This window comes from Scyliorhinus torazame, chromosome 2 (assembly GCF_047496885.1).
Source record: "Scyliorhinus torazame isolate Kashiwa2021f chromosome 2, sScyTor2.1, whole genome shotgun sequence".
Taxonomy (NCBI): Eukaryota; Metazoa; Chordata; class Chondrichthyes; order Carcharhiniformes; family Scyliorhinidae; genus Scyliorhinus; species Scyliorhinus torazame.
The window spans coordinates 235,364,416-235,382,101 of record NC_092708.1 but is presented as its reverse complement, the minus strand read 5'-3'; the positions used below and the strand labels follow the sequence as shown (position 1 = coordinate 235,382,101).

At 50.5% G+C, this 17,686-nt stretch overlaps 1 protein-coding gene across 1 annotated transcript in view; it reads left to right on the top strand.

Moving 5' to 3' along the window:
* Positions 1-637: 637 nt before the first annotated feature.
* Positions 638-17,686, top strand: part of gpr176 (G protein-coupled receptor 176) — a 100,802-nt gene continuing 83,753 nt past the window's right edge. The window contains exon 1 of the mRNA XM_072485080.1: positions 638-1,360. Coding sequence (XP_072341181.1) covers positions 1,195-1,360 — 166 coding nt within the window. The 5' untranslated portion in view covers positions 638-1,194. The remainder of the gene's footprint in view (positions 1,361-17,686) is intronic.

Genomic DNA, 17,686 nt, shown 5'->3' with positions numbered 1-17,686 from the left:
AAAGTGCCTAAATCTGGAATTATGATGCTAGTTTCTGTATTGGAAACTATTGTCAAAAACCCATCTGGTTCACCAATGCCCGTTAGTGAAAAAATATTATGAAATAATGGTTGTTAGATTTAATTTTTCTCCATGTATTTTCTTGAAGGAGAATCTGTCAGTTTAGTGTTGGAGTGCAATTGCCAGCCACACTGTCTAAGGTAAGATAATGCAGATCATTCTGGGGCGGTTTCAAGGTGGCTAAACAATAAAAACACACAGTAATTCTCTGGTGAACGGTCAAACATTCCATTTCTTGGATGAAGCATCTGGGGCTAGTCTTCGAAAAGAAAGTCTGTTGCTTGGAGTCTGAATAGCATCATACATCCTCTCACCTTGATAATGCTAAAAGAACGAGATGAGGCACTGTGATGGAGTTTTTACAGCCTTGCGCTTGGTAAATAAAAACCTATCTGCCAGTTGTGCGTGGACAGCGCCCCTCTCAGAAAGAAAATGCCATTGTTTTGTTCACAGGTTTTGTTAAATTATCCGCGTTTTGCTTTTTTTTCTTTAGACGATCCAGACTCACTGGCAAACTGGGTGGTTGTGTGTGTGTGTGGGGAGGGGGGGGGGGGGTTTTGATGACGCCCTGATCTAGTAATGCAGTCAAATAGCTCAGGGCTGTTCTGTCAGGCAGGTGGACCCCTGTAGAAACGGAGGGGGAAGATAGGGAGGACGACTCACCCTCAGGTAGAGGAGGGAAGGAAGGGAGGAGAGTCCCCCCCTGGCAAGGCTGGAGAGGGGGAAAGGTGCAGCAGGAGAGGGAGAAGGAGAAAGGGGACGAAATGAAAAGTAGCTCTCTCTCTCTCCCCCCCCCCCCCCCCCTTCCGACTCCCCTCTCTCTCTTTCCCGTTACACTGCCGTCACCAGGCAACCGGTTTCTGACGGATTCTGTTCCTGTCTGTGTGCAGTGGTTGTTCTGGGTTAGTACAGTGTCCAGTTTGGGGGGATCTGGGCGAAGGAAGATGTGCAGTTGTTAGAATTTGTTCATCCCTCCTCCAGTCAATAAAAAAAAGGGGGGGGGGCAGTAGGGGTAAAGTAAGATTTGGGTGGGCGAAGGTATCTTTTCTGGGGTTGCCTCCCCCCGTTGCCCCTTGCACAATGTTTGGCCGGGGGTGAAGTTGAGGATGCCACACACGGGAGGCTGCAAGTAGCATGGAGCAGAACGCCAGCTCCCGCCCGGGCTGGGGCACGGAGCTCAGCAACCTGAGCCACAACAGCACCGCGGGAGGGCAGCAGCAGCAGGGCGGCCAGGAGGAGCGGACCTATCGGGACTTCACCACCTCGGTGCAAATCCTCATCTTCATCGGCTCCGTCCTGGGTAAGTGGTGGCTGCCCTGCACTCCCCCCAGTGCTGAGAACGTTTCACACACCACACACACAGCATCCTGCACATCCATGACATATTGTGCCTGGAATATAGCTCAGTGACTGCACTAACCAAGTATTTACTGCTATTTAAACTCCACGTTGGGAATATCACTCTGTTAGATACCCTCCCCCCTCCCCCGCTTAAGTAAAATGCATCCATTATGTGGATTGTGGAATGTCAATTTATTGCACAAATGCACAGCTTGGAGCATTGAATCCATGGAGTGGTCTGTAGGTGCTGTTGAAATGGGATGCAAAGACTGATGCTCTATTATGATACACGCTGCCTGCTGCTGTTTCCCTGTGCCTGCGTGGTTTAGGATGTGTGTGGGATGCATCCTATTGGGATTGAAAAAGCTGTCAGTTGCATCAGGAGCCTCCACTGTACGATGGTGGGCACTGCAGTAAATCCAAAGGATTCCCCAGTGAAAATGGGAAGATGTCAAGGTTTGAGCATCAAACGGCGCAGGACAGTAACCCACCCATAGGACAGCTAGATTTAACCTCCTCCCTCCTTCTCTCCATCACACACATCTCTCCATTTACAGTCAGTGGGAAGGCTCTGTTACTCTTGAGGATGCAATTCTGTTCGTTTTTCCTCCTGCTTTAATGCTAATGAAAAACTTGCATTTATATAGAGCCTTTCAGAGCAGGTTACATTCCTTTATTTGAAGAGCAGTCACTATTTGAAAACATGTTTTATTCAGAATGTACACTCTACATTTTCTATGTTCCTCAGTGTGAGATTCTTGAAACTTAACTCTGACTGCACACTGTATATATTTGAGTAGCAAGTATAGCAGAAGGGAATGCAGGTATTAACAGAAGTGGATTGTTCATGTGTAAAATGCTTTCATTGATAAGCTGCCTCATAGGACCTCAGAAAAACTTAAAACAGTTAAAAGCCAATTTAAGTACCTTTTGAAGGGTAGTCGTTGTTATAATGTTGGAGTTATGCCAGAAATAAACCCCTGCTCGTCTCTGAATAGTCATTTTGGATTTAAACCTAAGTTCAATGTCTGGAAGTGCCGTCTAGTTTTGTGCAGTGGAGGATTATCATGACGAAGAATGCAGCTCTATAAAAAGCCAGATGCACTGGGAACCATTTGCAAAGATATTCAGGATTTTGGACAAGGAGAGTGATGACATAACTCCATGGTCTGGCGTTTCTGCTCTGTTGCATTTCTTCAGCGCAATTCACTGTCCTATGCTGTTTGATCCTGAATTTGGCATCTTGGCAAGACCTTTGTTTCCACTGGTGGGAATCTCCTGCATTTACCGCAGTGCCCACTGAGCTACCACTCTTGATACAACCATCTGTCTCTCTTAGTTCTTGAATCCAATTTCAGTTTGTCTTTCCCTTTGCCTTAATGTTAGAGAAAGGTTTGCATTTGTAAAGTGCCTTTCACAACATTCTGAAGCACGTCACTTTTTTTTGAAGTGTACTCATTGTAATAGCATTCATTTACTGGTCCGCATCTCTTGGGATACAAACACAAAGTAAGTACATTTTAAAAGTAAGCTACATTTAAAAGATGTATTCGCCCTCACTGGCTAGACCAGCATTTATTGTCCATCCGTAATTGTCCTTGAGAAGGTGGTGGTGAGCTGTCCTCTTGAACCGTTGCAGTCCATGTGGTGTAGGTACACCCACAGTGCTGTTAGGGAGGATGTTCCAGGATTGTGACCCAGCGACAGTGAAGGAATGGAGATATATATTTCCGAGTCAGGATGATGTGTGGCTTGGAGGGGAAGTTGCAGGTGATGGTGTTCCCATGCTTTTGCTGCCTTTGCCCTTCTAGGTGCTTGAGGTTACAGGTTGAGATGGTGATATTAAAGGAGGGTTGGCGATATGCTGCAGTACATTTTGTAGATGGTACACACTGCTGACAGTGTGGTGGAGGGAGTGGATATTGAAGGTCTGTGCAAACTGTGTTTCTGGGATGTTTGCTAGTTTAAGAAACACAAAACTGCTCATGCCCCCAGATCTACTTCATCACCATGGCGAGTTTCTGCTAATGGTTTGTGGATCTTCAAGTAGGATCTTAAAATTAAGTTTCTTTTAGTGCAAGGACTCGAATAGGCACAAATTAAAAATCTTTAAATACTTTTTCTTTGTCTACTAAAAAACTGGCTTTCATGCACTAATGTGACGAATAAATGGTTCTGTATAATTTTTAAAGCCATTTTCAGGTATTTAAAGTTGTGTCTCTCACAGGCGCTGGGTTAGACATTGATTCAAATGTTTTTTTTAACGATAAACCTATTTTCAGCTGGTATTTATAAAGTTGCATCAAGTTAACACTCGTAAAAATATTAAAGAATTTTTTTAAGACAAAAATGTTTTGAAAATAAAATTATCGATTGATTGCTAGATTCATGGGAGATTTTACATTTGCTGGCTGCAATGTAGTTTGAGTTAAAATATGATAAAAATGCTTCTGAGCTTTAGCACAATGTGAACCTGAATCAGTGTACGGAAAGTGGAAATTTTTAGATATTTTACTACAATAATGGCCTGGGCTATTATATGTTTCTCAGTATGATTCCAAAATCTTTTTTTTATTTTTAAAATATATTTTATTAAAGTTTTTCGATCAAACAAAAAATTCCCATTTTACAACTTTGTAATAATATATACATTGATCGTTTTTGAAATAAATAATATGCTAACTAACGGCAACTGCCAACAACAAAATAAGAAACAACAGAAATAGTAACTAAAATAGTAACTTTGTGAAATCAAATATAAATAACTAATATAGAAACACACACATAAAACCCCTGAAGACCCGAATGAGCCCCCCCCCCCCCCCTTCCCCCCTGGGCTGCTGCTGCTGCCTTTCCTATTTTCCCTTATCGCTCTGCGAGATAGTCGAGGAACGGTTGCCACCGCCCGGTGAACCCCTGAACCGAACCTTTAATGCATATTTTATCCGCTCCAGTTTTATAAACCCTGCCATGTCGTTGATCCAGGCCTCCACACCCGGGGGCTTAGCTTCTTTCCACATAAGTAGAATCCTTCGCCGGGCTACTAGGGACGCAAAGGCCAACACGTCGGCCTCTCTCGCCTCCTGCACTCCCGGCTCATCTGCAACCCCAAATATAGCCAACCCCCAGCTTGGTTTGACCCGGACCCCCACCACCTTCGAGATCACTTTTGCCACACCCACCCAGAACCCATGCAATACCGGACATGACCAAAACATGTGGGTGTGGTTCGCCGGGCTTCCCGCGCATCTCCCGCACCTATCTTCCACTCCAAAAAACCTACTCAGCCTTGCTCCCTTCAAATGCGCCCTGTGTAGAACCTTGAATTGTATCAGGCTGAGCCTGGCACACGAAGACGACGAGTTTACCCTACTTAGGGCATCTGCCCCCAGCCCCTCCTCAATCTCTTCCCCCAGCTCCTCCTCCCATTTTCCCTTCAGCTCCTCTACCATCGTCTCCCCCTCGTCTCTCATTTCCCTGTATATATCTGACACCCTACCATCACCCACCCATGCCCCCGAAATCACTCTGTCCTGGATCTCTTGCGCCGGGAGCTGCGGAAATTCCCTCACCTGTTGCCTTACAAATGCCCTCACTTGCATATAGCGAAATGCATTCCCAGGTGGCAACCCATATTTTTCTGTCAGTGCTCCCAGATTCGTGAACGTCCCGTCTAAGAACAAGTCCTTCAATTTCGCAATTCCTGCTCGCTGCCAAGATTTAAATCCCCCATCTATCCTTCCCAGGACGAACCTATGGTTGTTCCTTATAGGGGACCACACTGAGGCACCCGTCACTCCCTTATGTCCTCTCCACTGCCCCCAAATTTTCAGAGTTGCCACCACCACTGGGTTTGTGGTGTATTTTTTCGGGGAGAACGGCAACGGCGCCGTCGCCAGTGCTTTTAGGCTAGTTCCCCTACAGGACGCCATCTCCAGTCTTTTCCACGCCGCTCCTTCCCCTTCCCTCATCCACTTACATATCATTGACACGTTGACGGCCCAATAATAATCACTTAGACTCGGCAGTGCCAGTCCCCCTCTGTCCCTACTGCGCTGCAGGAACCCCCTCTTTACTCTTGGGGTCTTTCCAGCCCACACAAACTCATAATACTCTTGTCCACCTTCTTAAAAAAGGCCTTTGTAATCAGTACAGGGAGGCACTGGAACACAAAAAGGAACCTCGGAAGGACCACCATTTTAACCGCCTGCACCCTGCCCGCCAATGACAGGGGCGCCATGTCCCACCTCCTAAAATCCTCTTCCATCTGCTCTACCAGTCGTGCCAAGTTAAGCCTATGCAAGGTTCCCCAGTTCCTGGCCACCTGGATCCCTAGATACCGGAAATCTCTTCTTACCCTCCTCAATGGTAAATCGTCTATTCCCCTGCCCTGTTCCCCGGGATGCATCACAAACAGTTCACTCTTCCCCATATTCAATTTATATTCTGAAAATTCCCCAAACTCCCTGAGTGTCTGCATTATCTCAGGCATCCCCTCCACTGGGTCCGCGACATACAACAACAAATCATCCGCGTATAATGACACCCGATTCTCTTCTCCTCCTCTACGTACCCCCGTCCACTTCCTAGAGCCCCTCAGCGCTATGGCCAATGGCTCAATTGCCAATGCAAACAGTAACAGGGACAGGGGACATCCCTGACTTGTACCCCTATATAGTCGGAAGTGGTCAGATCGTTGCCTATTTGTAATCACACTTGCCACCGGGGCCCTGTACAGGAGCTGAACCCATCTAATGAACCCCTCTCCAAATCCAAATCACCTCAGTACTTCCCACAGGTAGTCCCACTCCACACTTTCAAATGCTTTCTCTGCATCCATCGCCACTACTATCTCCGCCTCCCCCTCCGGTGGGGGCATCATCATCACCCCCAACAGCCTCCGTATATTAGCATTCAATTGCCTCCCTTTTACAAACCCCGTTTGATCATCATGCACCACCCCAGGGACACAGTCCTCTATCCTCGTCGCCATCACCTTGGCCAAAAGCTTGGCATCTACGTTCAAGAGGGAAATAGGCCTGTGTGACCCGCACTGCAGCGGGTCTTTGTCTCTTTTCAGGATCAGCGATATCGTCGCCTCCGACATCGTCGGGGGTAGTGTCCCCCTTTCCCTAGCCTCATTAAAGGTTCTCGTCAGAAGGGGGGCCAGCAGGTCCACGTATTTCCTATAGAACTCCACCGGGAACCCATCCGGTCCCGGGGCCTTCCCTGCCTGGATGTACCCAATTCCTTTTACCACCTCCTCCACCTCAATCTGCGCTCCCAGTCCTGTCATCTCCTGTTCCTCAACCTTCGGGAACTCCAGCTGGTCTAGGAAACGCATCATTCCCTCTTTCCCTTCCGGGGGTTGAGCCTTAAATAGCCTCTCGTAAAATACCTTAAACACCCCGTTCACCCTCTCCGCTCCCCGTTCCACCTTTCCCTCCTCGTCTCTAACCCCTCCGATCTCTCTCGCCGCCCCCCTCTTCCTAAGTTGTTGGGCCAGCAGCCGGCTCGCCTTCTCTCCATATTCATACTGCACTCCCTGTGCCTTCCTCCATTGTGCCTCCGTCTTACCTGTGGTCAACAAGTCAAAGTCCGTGTGCAATCTCCATCTTTCCCTGTATAGCCCTTCATCTGGAGCCTCCGCATATTGCCTATCCACCCTCAAAATCTCCCCCAACAATCTCTCCCTTTCTTTACCCTCTTGTTTCCCTTTATGAGCCCTTATGGAGATCAGCTCCCCTCTAACCACCGCCTTCAGCGCCTCCCAGACCACTCCCACCTGGACCTCTCCGTCATCATTGATCTCTAGGTACCTTTCAATACATCCCCTCACCCTTACACATACCCCCTCGTCCGCCAACAGTCCCTTATCTAATCTCCAGAGTGGGCGCTGCTCCTTTTCCTCTCCTACTTCCAGATCTACCCAATGTGGGGCATGATCTGAAATGGCTATAGCCGAATACTCCGTTCCTGCCACCTTCGGGATCAGCGCCCTTCCCAGGACAAAGAAGTCTATCCGGGAGTACACTTTGTGGACATGGGAGAAGAAGGAAAACTCTTTACTCCTTGGTCTAGTAAATCTCCAGGGATCCACTCCTCCCATCTGCTCCATAAAGCCCTTAAGCACCTTGGCCGCTGCCGGCCTCCTCCCGGTCCTAGATCTGGACCGGTCCAGCCCTGGGTCCAGCACCGTGTTGAAGTCCCCCCCCATTACCAACTTTCCCATCTCCAGGTCCGGGGTGCGCCCCAACATACGCTTCATAAAGTTCGCATCATCCCAGTTTGGGGCATATACATTCACCAGCACCACCGCCTCACCTTGCAATCTGCCACTCACCATCACGTATCTACCCCCACTGTCCACCACTGTGGTCTTCGCCTCAAACAATACCCGTTTCCCCACCAGTATTGCCACCCCTCTATTTTTCGCATCCAAGCCCGAGTGGAATACCTGTCCCACCCATCCTTAATCTGACCTGATCCGCCAGTTTCAGGTGCGTTTCCTGAAGCATGACCACGTCTGCCTTTAGCTTCCTTAGGTGCGCAAATACCCTTGCCCTCTTAATCGGCCCATTCAACCCTCTCACGTTCCACGTGATCAACCAGGTTGGGGGGCTCTTTACCCCCCCCCCCCTTCCTCAACGACTAGCCATCCCCTTTTTTAGACCAGCTCCTCACCCGGTTCCCACGCACCCGCTTATCCCCCGGACGGTGCCCTCCCGTCCCGACCATCCCATCCCGTAACAGTTCCCCCTTCCCCTTAGCAGCAGCAACCCAGTTAATTCCCCCCCCCCCACTAGATCCCTCTCTAGCTTAGTTGCTCCCCCATATTGCTTCCGGAAGTCAGCAAACTCTGGCTGACCTCGGCGTCCCCCGTTTATCCTTAGCCTCCCATTATGCGCCCTGCGCCCCCATTTCCCGCCGCAATTTCCATAGCGCGGGAACAAAGCCCGCGCTTCCCTCTCGCCCCGCCCCTGATGGCGCAGCTCCCTCTCTCCTTCCCCCTCCCCTTCCCCACCGGCGCCCACATTTCTTCGTGTGCCCCCCCTTCAAGGGGAAAGAAAATTTTCCCCCATCTGATTCACAGTCCATTGCCACCACCTTGCTACTTCATTTCAAACACTCTTTCTCAAATCTAGTCCAACTTCTCCTCTTCAATAAATTCATAGATAATAGAGAATAAATGTCCACGCCTCCTCTGCCGTCTCGAAGTAGTGGTGTTTACCCTGGTGTGTAACCCACAGTCTTGCAGGCTGCAACATTCCGAACTTCACTTTCCTCTTGTGGAGCACCGCCTTGGCCTGATTAAAACTCGCCCTCCTTCTCGCCGCCTCCGCACTCCAATCCTGATACACGCGGATCACCGCGTTCTCCCACCGGCTGCTCCGTGTCTTTTTTGCCCATTTCAGGACCATCTCCCTGTCCTTTTAGCGGTGGAACCTCACCACTATGGCTCGAGGTATTTCTCCAGCCTTTGGTCTTCTCACGAGGACTCGATACGCTCCCTCCACTTCCAGGGGGCCCGTCGGGGCCTCAGCTCCCATTAAGGTATGGAGCATCGTGCTCACATACACCCCAACGTCCGCTCCCTCTGCCCCTTCGGGAAGACCCAAGATTCTTAAGTTCTTCCTCCTCGAGCTATTTTCCAGGGCTTCCAGTCTCTCCATACACCTCTTATGCAGTGCCTCGTGCGTCTCCGTCTTCACCACCAAGCCCTGTATCTCGTCCTCATTTTCGGCAGCTTTTGCCTGCACTCCACGGAGCTCCATCTCTTGGGTCTTCTGCGCCTCCTTTAACCCCTCAATCGCCTGCAGCATCGGCGCCAGCACCTCCTTCTTGAGCTCCTCCACACATCGCCGGAGGAACTCCTGCTGTTCCAGGCCCCATAGCAACTGGCCGCCCTCCGCCACCATCTTGCTTCTCACTTCCCTTCTTTGCCGCTGCTCCAGAGGATCCTCCACAATCTGGCTACTATTATCTCTACTATCCATTCACATCTGGGGGGACTCCCTTCTATGTCGCCTCACCGTGGGTTTAGCCTTCGAAAATTGCCGTTGGGGCTCCCGATAAGAGCCCAAAAGTCCATTAAAATGGGAGGTGCCGAAACGTGCGACTTAGCTGGTCATCGCCGCACCCGGAAGTCCTGATTCCAAAATCTTTAATAGTTGGACAGCATAATATGTGTTTTCAAAAAAACCTTTTTATTATGTGGGCTCATTACCCAACACATGAGAAGGTAGGGGATAAAATCTTTGAAAAGCAAAAAAGTAGAACTGGATCTGTCAATAGAGTAGATGGAAGGGGAGAAAGCTGGGCCAGGCGTAACATTAAAATTATGGTTCATAAGATTATTATGTTTTGCAGCCGTGACTTTAAAATAAGATAAAATGAAGGGGGCTGTCATGCCTATTGTGAAGTCTGCGTGACAGAAAGATTTGATTGTTAGAGATCAAAGAATGGATTAGATTGTTTCACTGGGAAGAAGATTCAAGGTATTTATGCTTGGAAACAATGGTGCCTGTGTGAACAAGAAAATTGTTGAAACTGTCAGGCTGTAAACAGTTGTGCTTTAAACTGTCTATGTATTTCCAAGATGAAAGAGAATTGGACTCATAAGGATAGTTAATTCACATTTCTAACTAGATACATGGCCTATGTGATTCACGTTGCCATGGAGGAGGACGCAGAGGAAGCCATTATACAGATCTGGTTACAATCTTTCCTATACTATCACAGGCAGTGTTTTGAGTCTACCTAGATCTGGGAGAGTGGAAGCAGCTTGAGACCAAAAAAGTCTCTTTGATTTTGCCGCACAGAAATGCAAGTGGAATATCGTGGCTTGGATTGAAAAGACTAAATTTGTGGGTAGTTAAAATGAAGCGGGAATATTTATCTAGCTGGGGCTAGAGGGAGAATGTCTGGGAAAAGAAAACTTCACTGTGAAAGACCCTTCTAAAATTGAAAGTTACCAGGCCAAGAAAAATAAAGAACAGGAAGACACCTTCAGGAGCGAAGAATCACTTTGGATTGATTCTGGGAAGATTGCTTAGCTACATAATGCACCGCGAAGTATACCTGTGAAGTGTGTTTTTCTTGGTTGGCTGAGTATAGGAAGGAGGTATTCCTTTTTATGGTTTAAAGTATAAGTTGCTTGCAAAAACTGCTTCGTTAAAAGTGTTTTTGGTGATCGAAAAACCCAAAATCTTGATGTGTCATTCTTTCAGCTATTGACTGGAAGTTCAAATTTCTTTTCAAAAGTTATTGGTCTCTATGGGGATTGTAACATTATGCCCACATGGCCATACTATGTTCTGACGTTGTAGATGGAAGGAAGGTAAAGCAAAGCTTTATTAATCAGGGATCACAAGATGACTCTTGTGTACTGATCTGCATTAAATATCTTTAATCTAAGCCTCGGCAATACACAATAATATCAATTCAGTTGTAAGGGAAACATCTGAGTATTATTAATGGAAACTTGCTTTGTTTCCGTGAAACAAACAATGCAATAATGGCAATAAGAGGCTCTGAACCTGGATGTGACTCATTAATAAAGCAGCAACTCATGCCATCCTATTCTCCAAACACACACAGGCACTGATTTCATAAACAAATTGATCTCTTTCACACAAAGCCCTTATTTAGAGAGTTTATATTCCTGTAATTAGATGAAGAGGTTAAGAGATGTTTCGACTGAATCTTCAGATGGAAATGGGACAGTATAATACTGAAAGTGACGAGCAATGACCTATGTTACTAATGCCCCCCTGGCGAAGCTAACCAGCTTATTGCTGGGTAAAGTGTAATGTCCCTTTAAGCCAGGCTGTCAGGCTATTCCAAAAGCAAATCATGGTCCTCTGCTGCGCTTAAGATTCATTTTTGGTATTTACTATTTGGCATATGCCATTTTGGGATTGAACTGGGTGATCTGGTCGATCCCAGAGCGTAAACTCCTGTTTCTTTATATACGGCTGGAAATAAGAACTGGAGGTGAACCATATTTTCCTCTTGGATCCTTGTACTGTGACTGTTGTCAACCTGTTCCCGCCCCCTAGGAGATTGGGACCCTTCCCTCGCAACTTATCTTTGGGCCTGGAGAGGCAGCATGTGGCGCATTGGTTAGCACTGGGACTGCGGCACTTAGGACCCGGGTTCGAATCCCGGCCCTGGGTCACTGTCCGTGTGGAGTTTGCACATTCTCCCCATGACTGCGTGGGTTTCGCCCCCACAACCCAAAGATGTGCAGGTTAGGTGGATTGGCCACACTAAATTACCCCTTAATTGGAAAATAAAATAATTGGGTACTCTAACTTCATTAAAAAAAAATCAATTTTCTCAGTTCACCATCAATTCGGACCGCTGTATTTTTTTCCCAGTGAAGATTCCAAATGCATGTAATTTATTTCTGATCAATTCTAACTGTTTGCAATATGCCGATTGATCTTTAGTGCAACATCTGATCAAACGTAGTCTCCAAATCAATGAACGTTGGGTGCAGTTGACATGAATAACATCCTAGGCTGGATTCTCCGGAGACTAAGTGTGTTCGTCAGCGCAGAATTTGTGGACTTTCATGACAGAAAAGCTGGCGCCGCACCTGGACCGATTTAGCGCCTGTTAATGGGATCGCACCGGTGCCACGTGGAACACAATCGATTCTAACAAGAAACAGTGCCGGATTCGTCGGTTTCGCAATTCACACTTAGGAGGCTGACAAGCTGCAGCTGTATATACACACTTCACTCCCCACACACCATCCCAGCCAACAAGATGGCAGCAAATGAGCAGCCCACGCTTCGCGGACACAGGGCTTGAGACCCTCCTGGACGCCGTGGAGGAGAGGAGGATAACCCTGTACCCCAGATCGGAAAAGAGGCTGCCAGCTGCCACTGTTTGCCGTGCCTGGGAGCAGATGGCAGAGGCGGTCAGTGTCCGTGGGCAACGCCGTCTGGACCAGCCAGCAGTGCTGCACAAAGCTGCACAACCTACTCAGGGTGGTCAAGGTGAGTAGGCAGCACTGTGACCATGGCACCAACCCTGTCCCACACACCTGTAACCCCAGAGCTCGTGTCTGAGGATGACACTGATCACCCGTCACAACTATTTCCAACACCTTCCACTATCCCAGAGACACGCACCTCGGTTGGGCATGTTAGTGAAGAGGCTCCTGGCACACTATATGGTGAGCACCACACAGCTCCTTCGGTACAGCAGGTAGAGGTAGGAATACCCGAGGGGGTGAACGGTCGGAGGGCGGGCTGACCCCAGAGACTGGCTGCTGTCCAGATAGGTCTCGATCTTCTGGAATGGACAGTCCCATCAGTCGTGGAGATACAGTCGCGGAGTTAGGGACTACATGAGGGGTTGTCAGCGAGCATCCAGCACCTGCAGGTGCAGTTGGAGGAGTCCAACCGCGTACAGGAATAGGAGGTGGTGTCGATAATGCGTGCTACCCAGGCCAACACTGCACGGGTGGCGTCCGTGGTGGAGGCCTTGGGAATGCCAGTTTTGGCCATGGATCAGCATGTCCAAGACATGAGACATTCTGTGCGGGAGTTGGTCGAGGCCCAGGGCAGGGTTGCCGTCTCACAGGTGACCATGTGCCAGAGCCACCTGGAAATTGCAGCGACGCTCTTGAGCATGGCCCAGTCACTGCAGGCCATGGTTGGGAATGTCACCGGTATTGCCCAGGCGTTGGCCGACATGGCGCAGAAGGTGGTGGCACAGTCACTGGTCCACAATCCCAGATGGAGATGATCCATGGCCTCGAGCATGCAGACCCTGATCGAGACCAGAGCGGACCTCCAGGTCTGGCACTGCCAGGTGGCGGATAGCCTCAGGGGATAGGTGTGCGTGCACCCCCGTCCCATGGAGCATCCCGGGGGTCATTGGGCACCTCGAGAGAGGAGGAGGTGGCGGAAGTGTGTGCTGGTGACTCCCGCAGGGGAGGTTCCGAAACACTGCAGCACCTTGGGCCCCCCCCCCCCCCCCTCCTGTCCCTGGTGCATCTGGTGGGCAGCGGGCAGAACAGGGTGGCACCATGCCACCTGGGACGCCCGAGCAGCAGCTGGGCCCATCCAGGCCTGGTCGCCCCAGAAAGCGCTCGCCAACGGCGACCCAGATCGCAGGGTGGGAATGACAGCAGGCCGCCTCCACTCCTGCTGTATCATCTGGGGAGCTACCTGGGAGTAGCATTAGGACCCGTAAGGCAGAAAGTTTAGACACCAGTTAAGTTGGCACGGGTGCAGGGCACAGTCTCCTTATAGGGGCTAAGGAACAAATTTGTAAACATCCGTCCACATTAAACACCTGTCCATACTGTTACTGTCTTGGTGCTCTGCCTGATGGGTGTGAGGGCTGGGCAGATCTGGGCTGGCCACAGAGGGGGGGAGAATGGGAAGACACTGTGGGTGCGTGGGCCCCCCTCCCCCGACTGTCCCCACCACCGTCAATTCAGGGATCCACTGGAATGGCCAGCTCGCATGCAGGGATCACCCAGGTGGATGGTGGGAAGTGCAACTGTTGGCAGGAGTCAGACGATGTGGAGCTCAAAGCTCATCGCAGAGCGGGTTGTCATTATCCTCCATCCCATGGACCAGACCCACTGTTACTGCCAACCCAGGACCCCAACCCATAGTGCGGCAGGTATCACGGAGGGTGTTGCAGGCGGGGGATGGCCGGGGAGGGGGGGTAGTGAGGGGGTGGGATGCGGTGTCTGTGCCAATGGCCAGGCCCCCCCCACCCCCCAGTTGGTGAAGCCAGAGTCAATCAGAGTGCCGCGTGCGCCTTGGCCCTGGTGCAAACGTCATGCGGCCTCCCCGTGCCTGCCTGGGCGCCTTATCCTGCCCACCCTCGCCCTCCCCGCATCCTCCTCATTAGATGAGGACTGGTGTTCCACCTCCTCCTCCAGCACATCATCCCTCTGCTGCGCGATGTTGTGGAGGACGCAATAGGCCACCATAATAGGGCGACACTCTCATGCATCGTACTGGAGGACCCCTCTAGAGCGGTCCAGGCACCTGAACCACATCTTCAGGAGGCCGAAGCACCGCTTGATCAAGCTCCTATTTGCTCTATAGATCTTTTGATGGAATGACCAGCTCGCTTGCTATATTGTAGCTGGTCTCTGCGTCGGTCTGTGGACTCCGGATAGGTTTCATCAGCCAAGACCCCAGTGGATAACCCTGTCACCCAGGAGCCAATCCTGCAGCTGAGGGGGTATGTCGAACATGTCAGGAACCATTGAGCGTGCCAGGATGAACGTGTCTTGCACACTGCCCGTGAAGGATGAAGGTCCTAAACCAACTATACGTTCATCGAGTGAAACCCCTTTCAGTTTGTGTAGAGCGGCCTGTCATCTGCAGGAGCTCGTAGGGGGACATGCTTAACGTCGATCATCCCTTGGACCCGGGGCATATCGGCGATGGCGGCGAGCCACGCCACCTTGTAAAGCCTGGTGGGCTCGGTCCACATTGAAGTCGATGTAGTGAGCCGCCTGGGCATATAGGGTCTCTGTGACGGCGCGGATGCATTTGTGCACCGAGGTCTGTGAGATGCCGGGCAGGACCCCACTCGCGCCTGGAAGGACCCCATGGTGTAAAGGTTCAGGGAAACCGTTAGCTTGACAGCCACCGGGAGTGGGTGTCCTCTCACGCACACCCGCGATGCCACGTGTGCCACCATCTGGCAGATATGTCGCACTGTCTCCCTGCTCAGCAGGAGTCTTCGACGGAATGCCCGGTCCGGCATGCTCGAATGACAGGTGGTGCCAGTACACGAGCGACCTCATACAGCACCTCCTTGGCACCTCCTTGCCCTTGGCCTGTTGGACGGCGGCCTCCTGTTCCTCTGGATCAGCCTCCGGTGCTGCAACTTCCTCCTCCTTGAGCAGCTCCAGCTCATACAGCCACAGTGCATCCCCCAGGATTGCGGCGACTAGCAGGAAGGCCATCATTGCTGGTTGAATTCCAATATCCATTGTCTGCAGAGGGTGAAAGGCTGATATGTTAGCATGGTGCATACCCCCGTGCCCAACCCGGTCCAACGGGCTATATGGTGGCCCCGGTCGGCACTGCGGGCTCCACCCACGCATGGCGGGCTCCAACCTCGCATGTCCCCCCATTCCCACAACCATGGCCGTTCCGGTGGCCGGCACCGTGGGGGCCTCTGGCCCCCATCCCTGATGCCAGGGGTACTGTCGGCTGGCACTGCCTTCGCCAGGGGTATGAACCGTGACCCCCTGGGGCTACTGCGGGCGTTGCCCTGGGTGGGCGGGTGGGAGGGCTGTGGCGGAGGGTGGGGTGCGGGTGTGAAGGGATGGGGGTGCCCATATGGCCGGTATCACTCTGCAGAAACAGGGGCCAAAGTGGGTGGTCAGTGGGGAGCGCTGCAAGATGGCTGCCTTGTAGGCCGCGGTAATGGCAGTTCGTGACTGGACACCAACCCAGTCCCTTGGGGGGGGGTCACCCCAGCCACTCGGCCTGTACTCCCATCACACAACCCCAGCCCGGACCTAGCAGGGCCTCCCCCCACCTCAGCCAGCCCGGCCAGTGTCCGGCCCGGCAGCCCATAGTCGCCCTTCTCTGTGTCCTCTCTCTCCCTCATCAGCCATGATGTTGGTTTCATGATTGTTAAAAGCACAAATGAGCCGCGCCTTTGGGAACTCGGTCCATCAGAGGTGGAGAATCGCGGAGGTCCCAAGAGAATACCGGGTCGGGCTGCTAATGATATGCAAACAGTGTTTACAGTACGTACGTTCTGAATTGGGATTTGGCGTCAAATCGGCACCCGCCGCGATTTTGGTGTTGGAACATATTCTCTGCCCAATCGCGTTTCGGCGTCAGGAAACGGAGAATCCCACTCCATTTCTCTGAAAGCAGTGATTCACGCTGCGTAGAGATTAGTCACCCTGGCAATACAGTTGTTGGTTAACCTCCTTGAAGGTTTTTGAAATTTGTTCTTGGGGTGTGGACGACACTGTCAATCCCAATTTAACTTGAGGGCAATAACAGACAATAATAGTGTGGGGCTGGAGCCACAGGTAGGCCAGATTTGGCAAGGGTTGGCAATTTCCCATCTCTGTGTTAAATTTTTTAGATATAGAATAACCAAGGAGACGGGTTGGTACCACAGAAGTAGACTTAAGGGAATTGGAAAAAGAAGCGGCGTGGAGATGAGAATTCTTTTCAGGTACCGAGTAAGTTCCGGCCTGGGATGAGCAACCTTTAGTTTTTAAATTTAGAGTACCCAATTCATTTTTTCCAATTAAGGGGCAATTTAGCGTGGTCAATCCACCTATTCTGCACATCTTTGGGTTGTGGGGGCGAAACCCACGCAAACACGGGGAGAATGTGCAAACTCCACACTGACAGTGACCCAGAGCCGGGATCGGACCTGGGACCTTGGCGCCGTGAGGCAGCAGTGCAAACCACTGCGCCACCGTGCTGCCCACGGAACGAACAACCTGAAGGGGCGATGGGAACAGATTTGACGGTTACCCTTCAAATTGGATAAGCATTTGAAACAGATCTGTAGAGCTATGGGGACAGAGCAAGGGACTGAAACTATGTGGAAAGCTCTTTCAGTGGCCCAGTACAGTCACGATAGATCAAGTCACCTCCTTCTATGGCGTATGTCTCTATGATGAGTGAATGAGTTGTCTTTTTTGTTGAACACTCCAGCTGCTTTCTTGGTTATTCCCTAAGGCCAACTCATGAATGACCATATCGACTGAATTCACTTTCACAACCTTGCCGTGTTTGGTTTTAGACTCATGTCCTTTGCCTTGACTAGTCCAGTACATAAACACTAGGCAACCATAACCAATAAATAAGTGTCATGCGTGCATGTGGGACATTGTAGTTGATGTTATCATAGAATAGAATCCCTACAGTGCAGAATGAGGCCATTCAGCCCATCGAGTCTGAACCAACCCTCCTAAAGAGCACCCTACCTCGGCCCATTGCCCCACCCTATTACCATAAGTCCACCTAACCTGCTCGTTTTGAGAAACTAAGGAGCAATTTAGCATGGCCAACCCATCTAACCTGCACATCTTTGGACAGTGGGAGGAAACTGGAGCACCCGGAGGAAACCCACGCAGCCAGGGGGAAAAAGTACAAACTCCACACAGTCACCCAAGGCCAGAATTGAACCTGGGTCCCTGGTGCGGTGAAACGTAAGTGCTAACCATTGTGCCACCGTGCCACCCACGGCCCTGTTCCAACCTGTTTTCCAGACAGACACACTTCCAGGAACAGAATCTTGGCATGACGTTTTT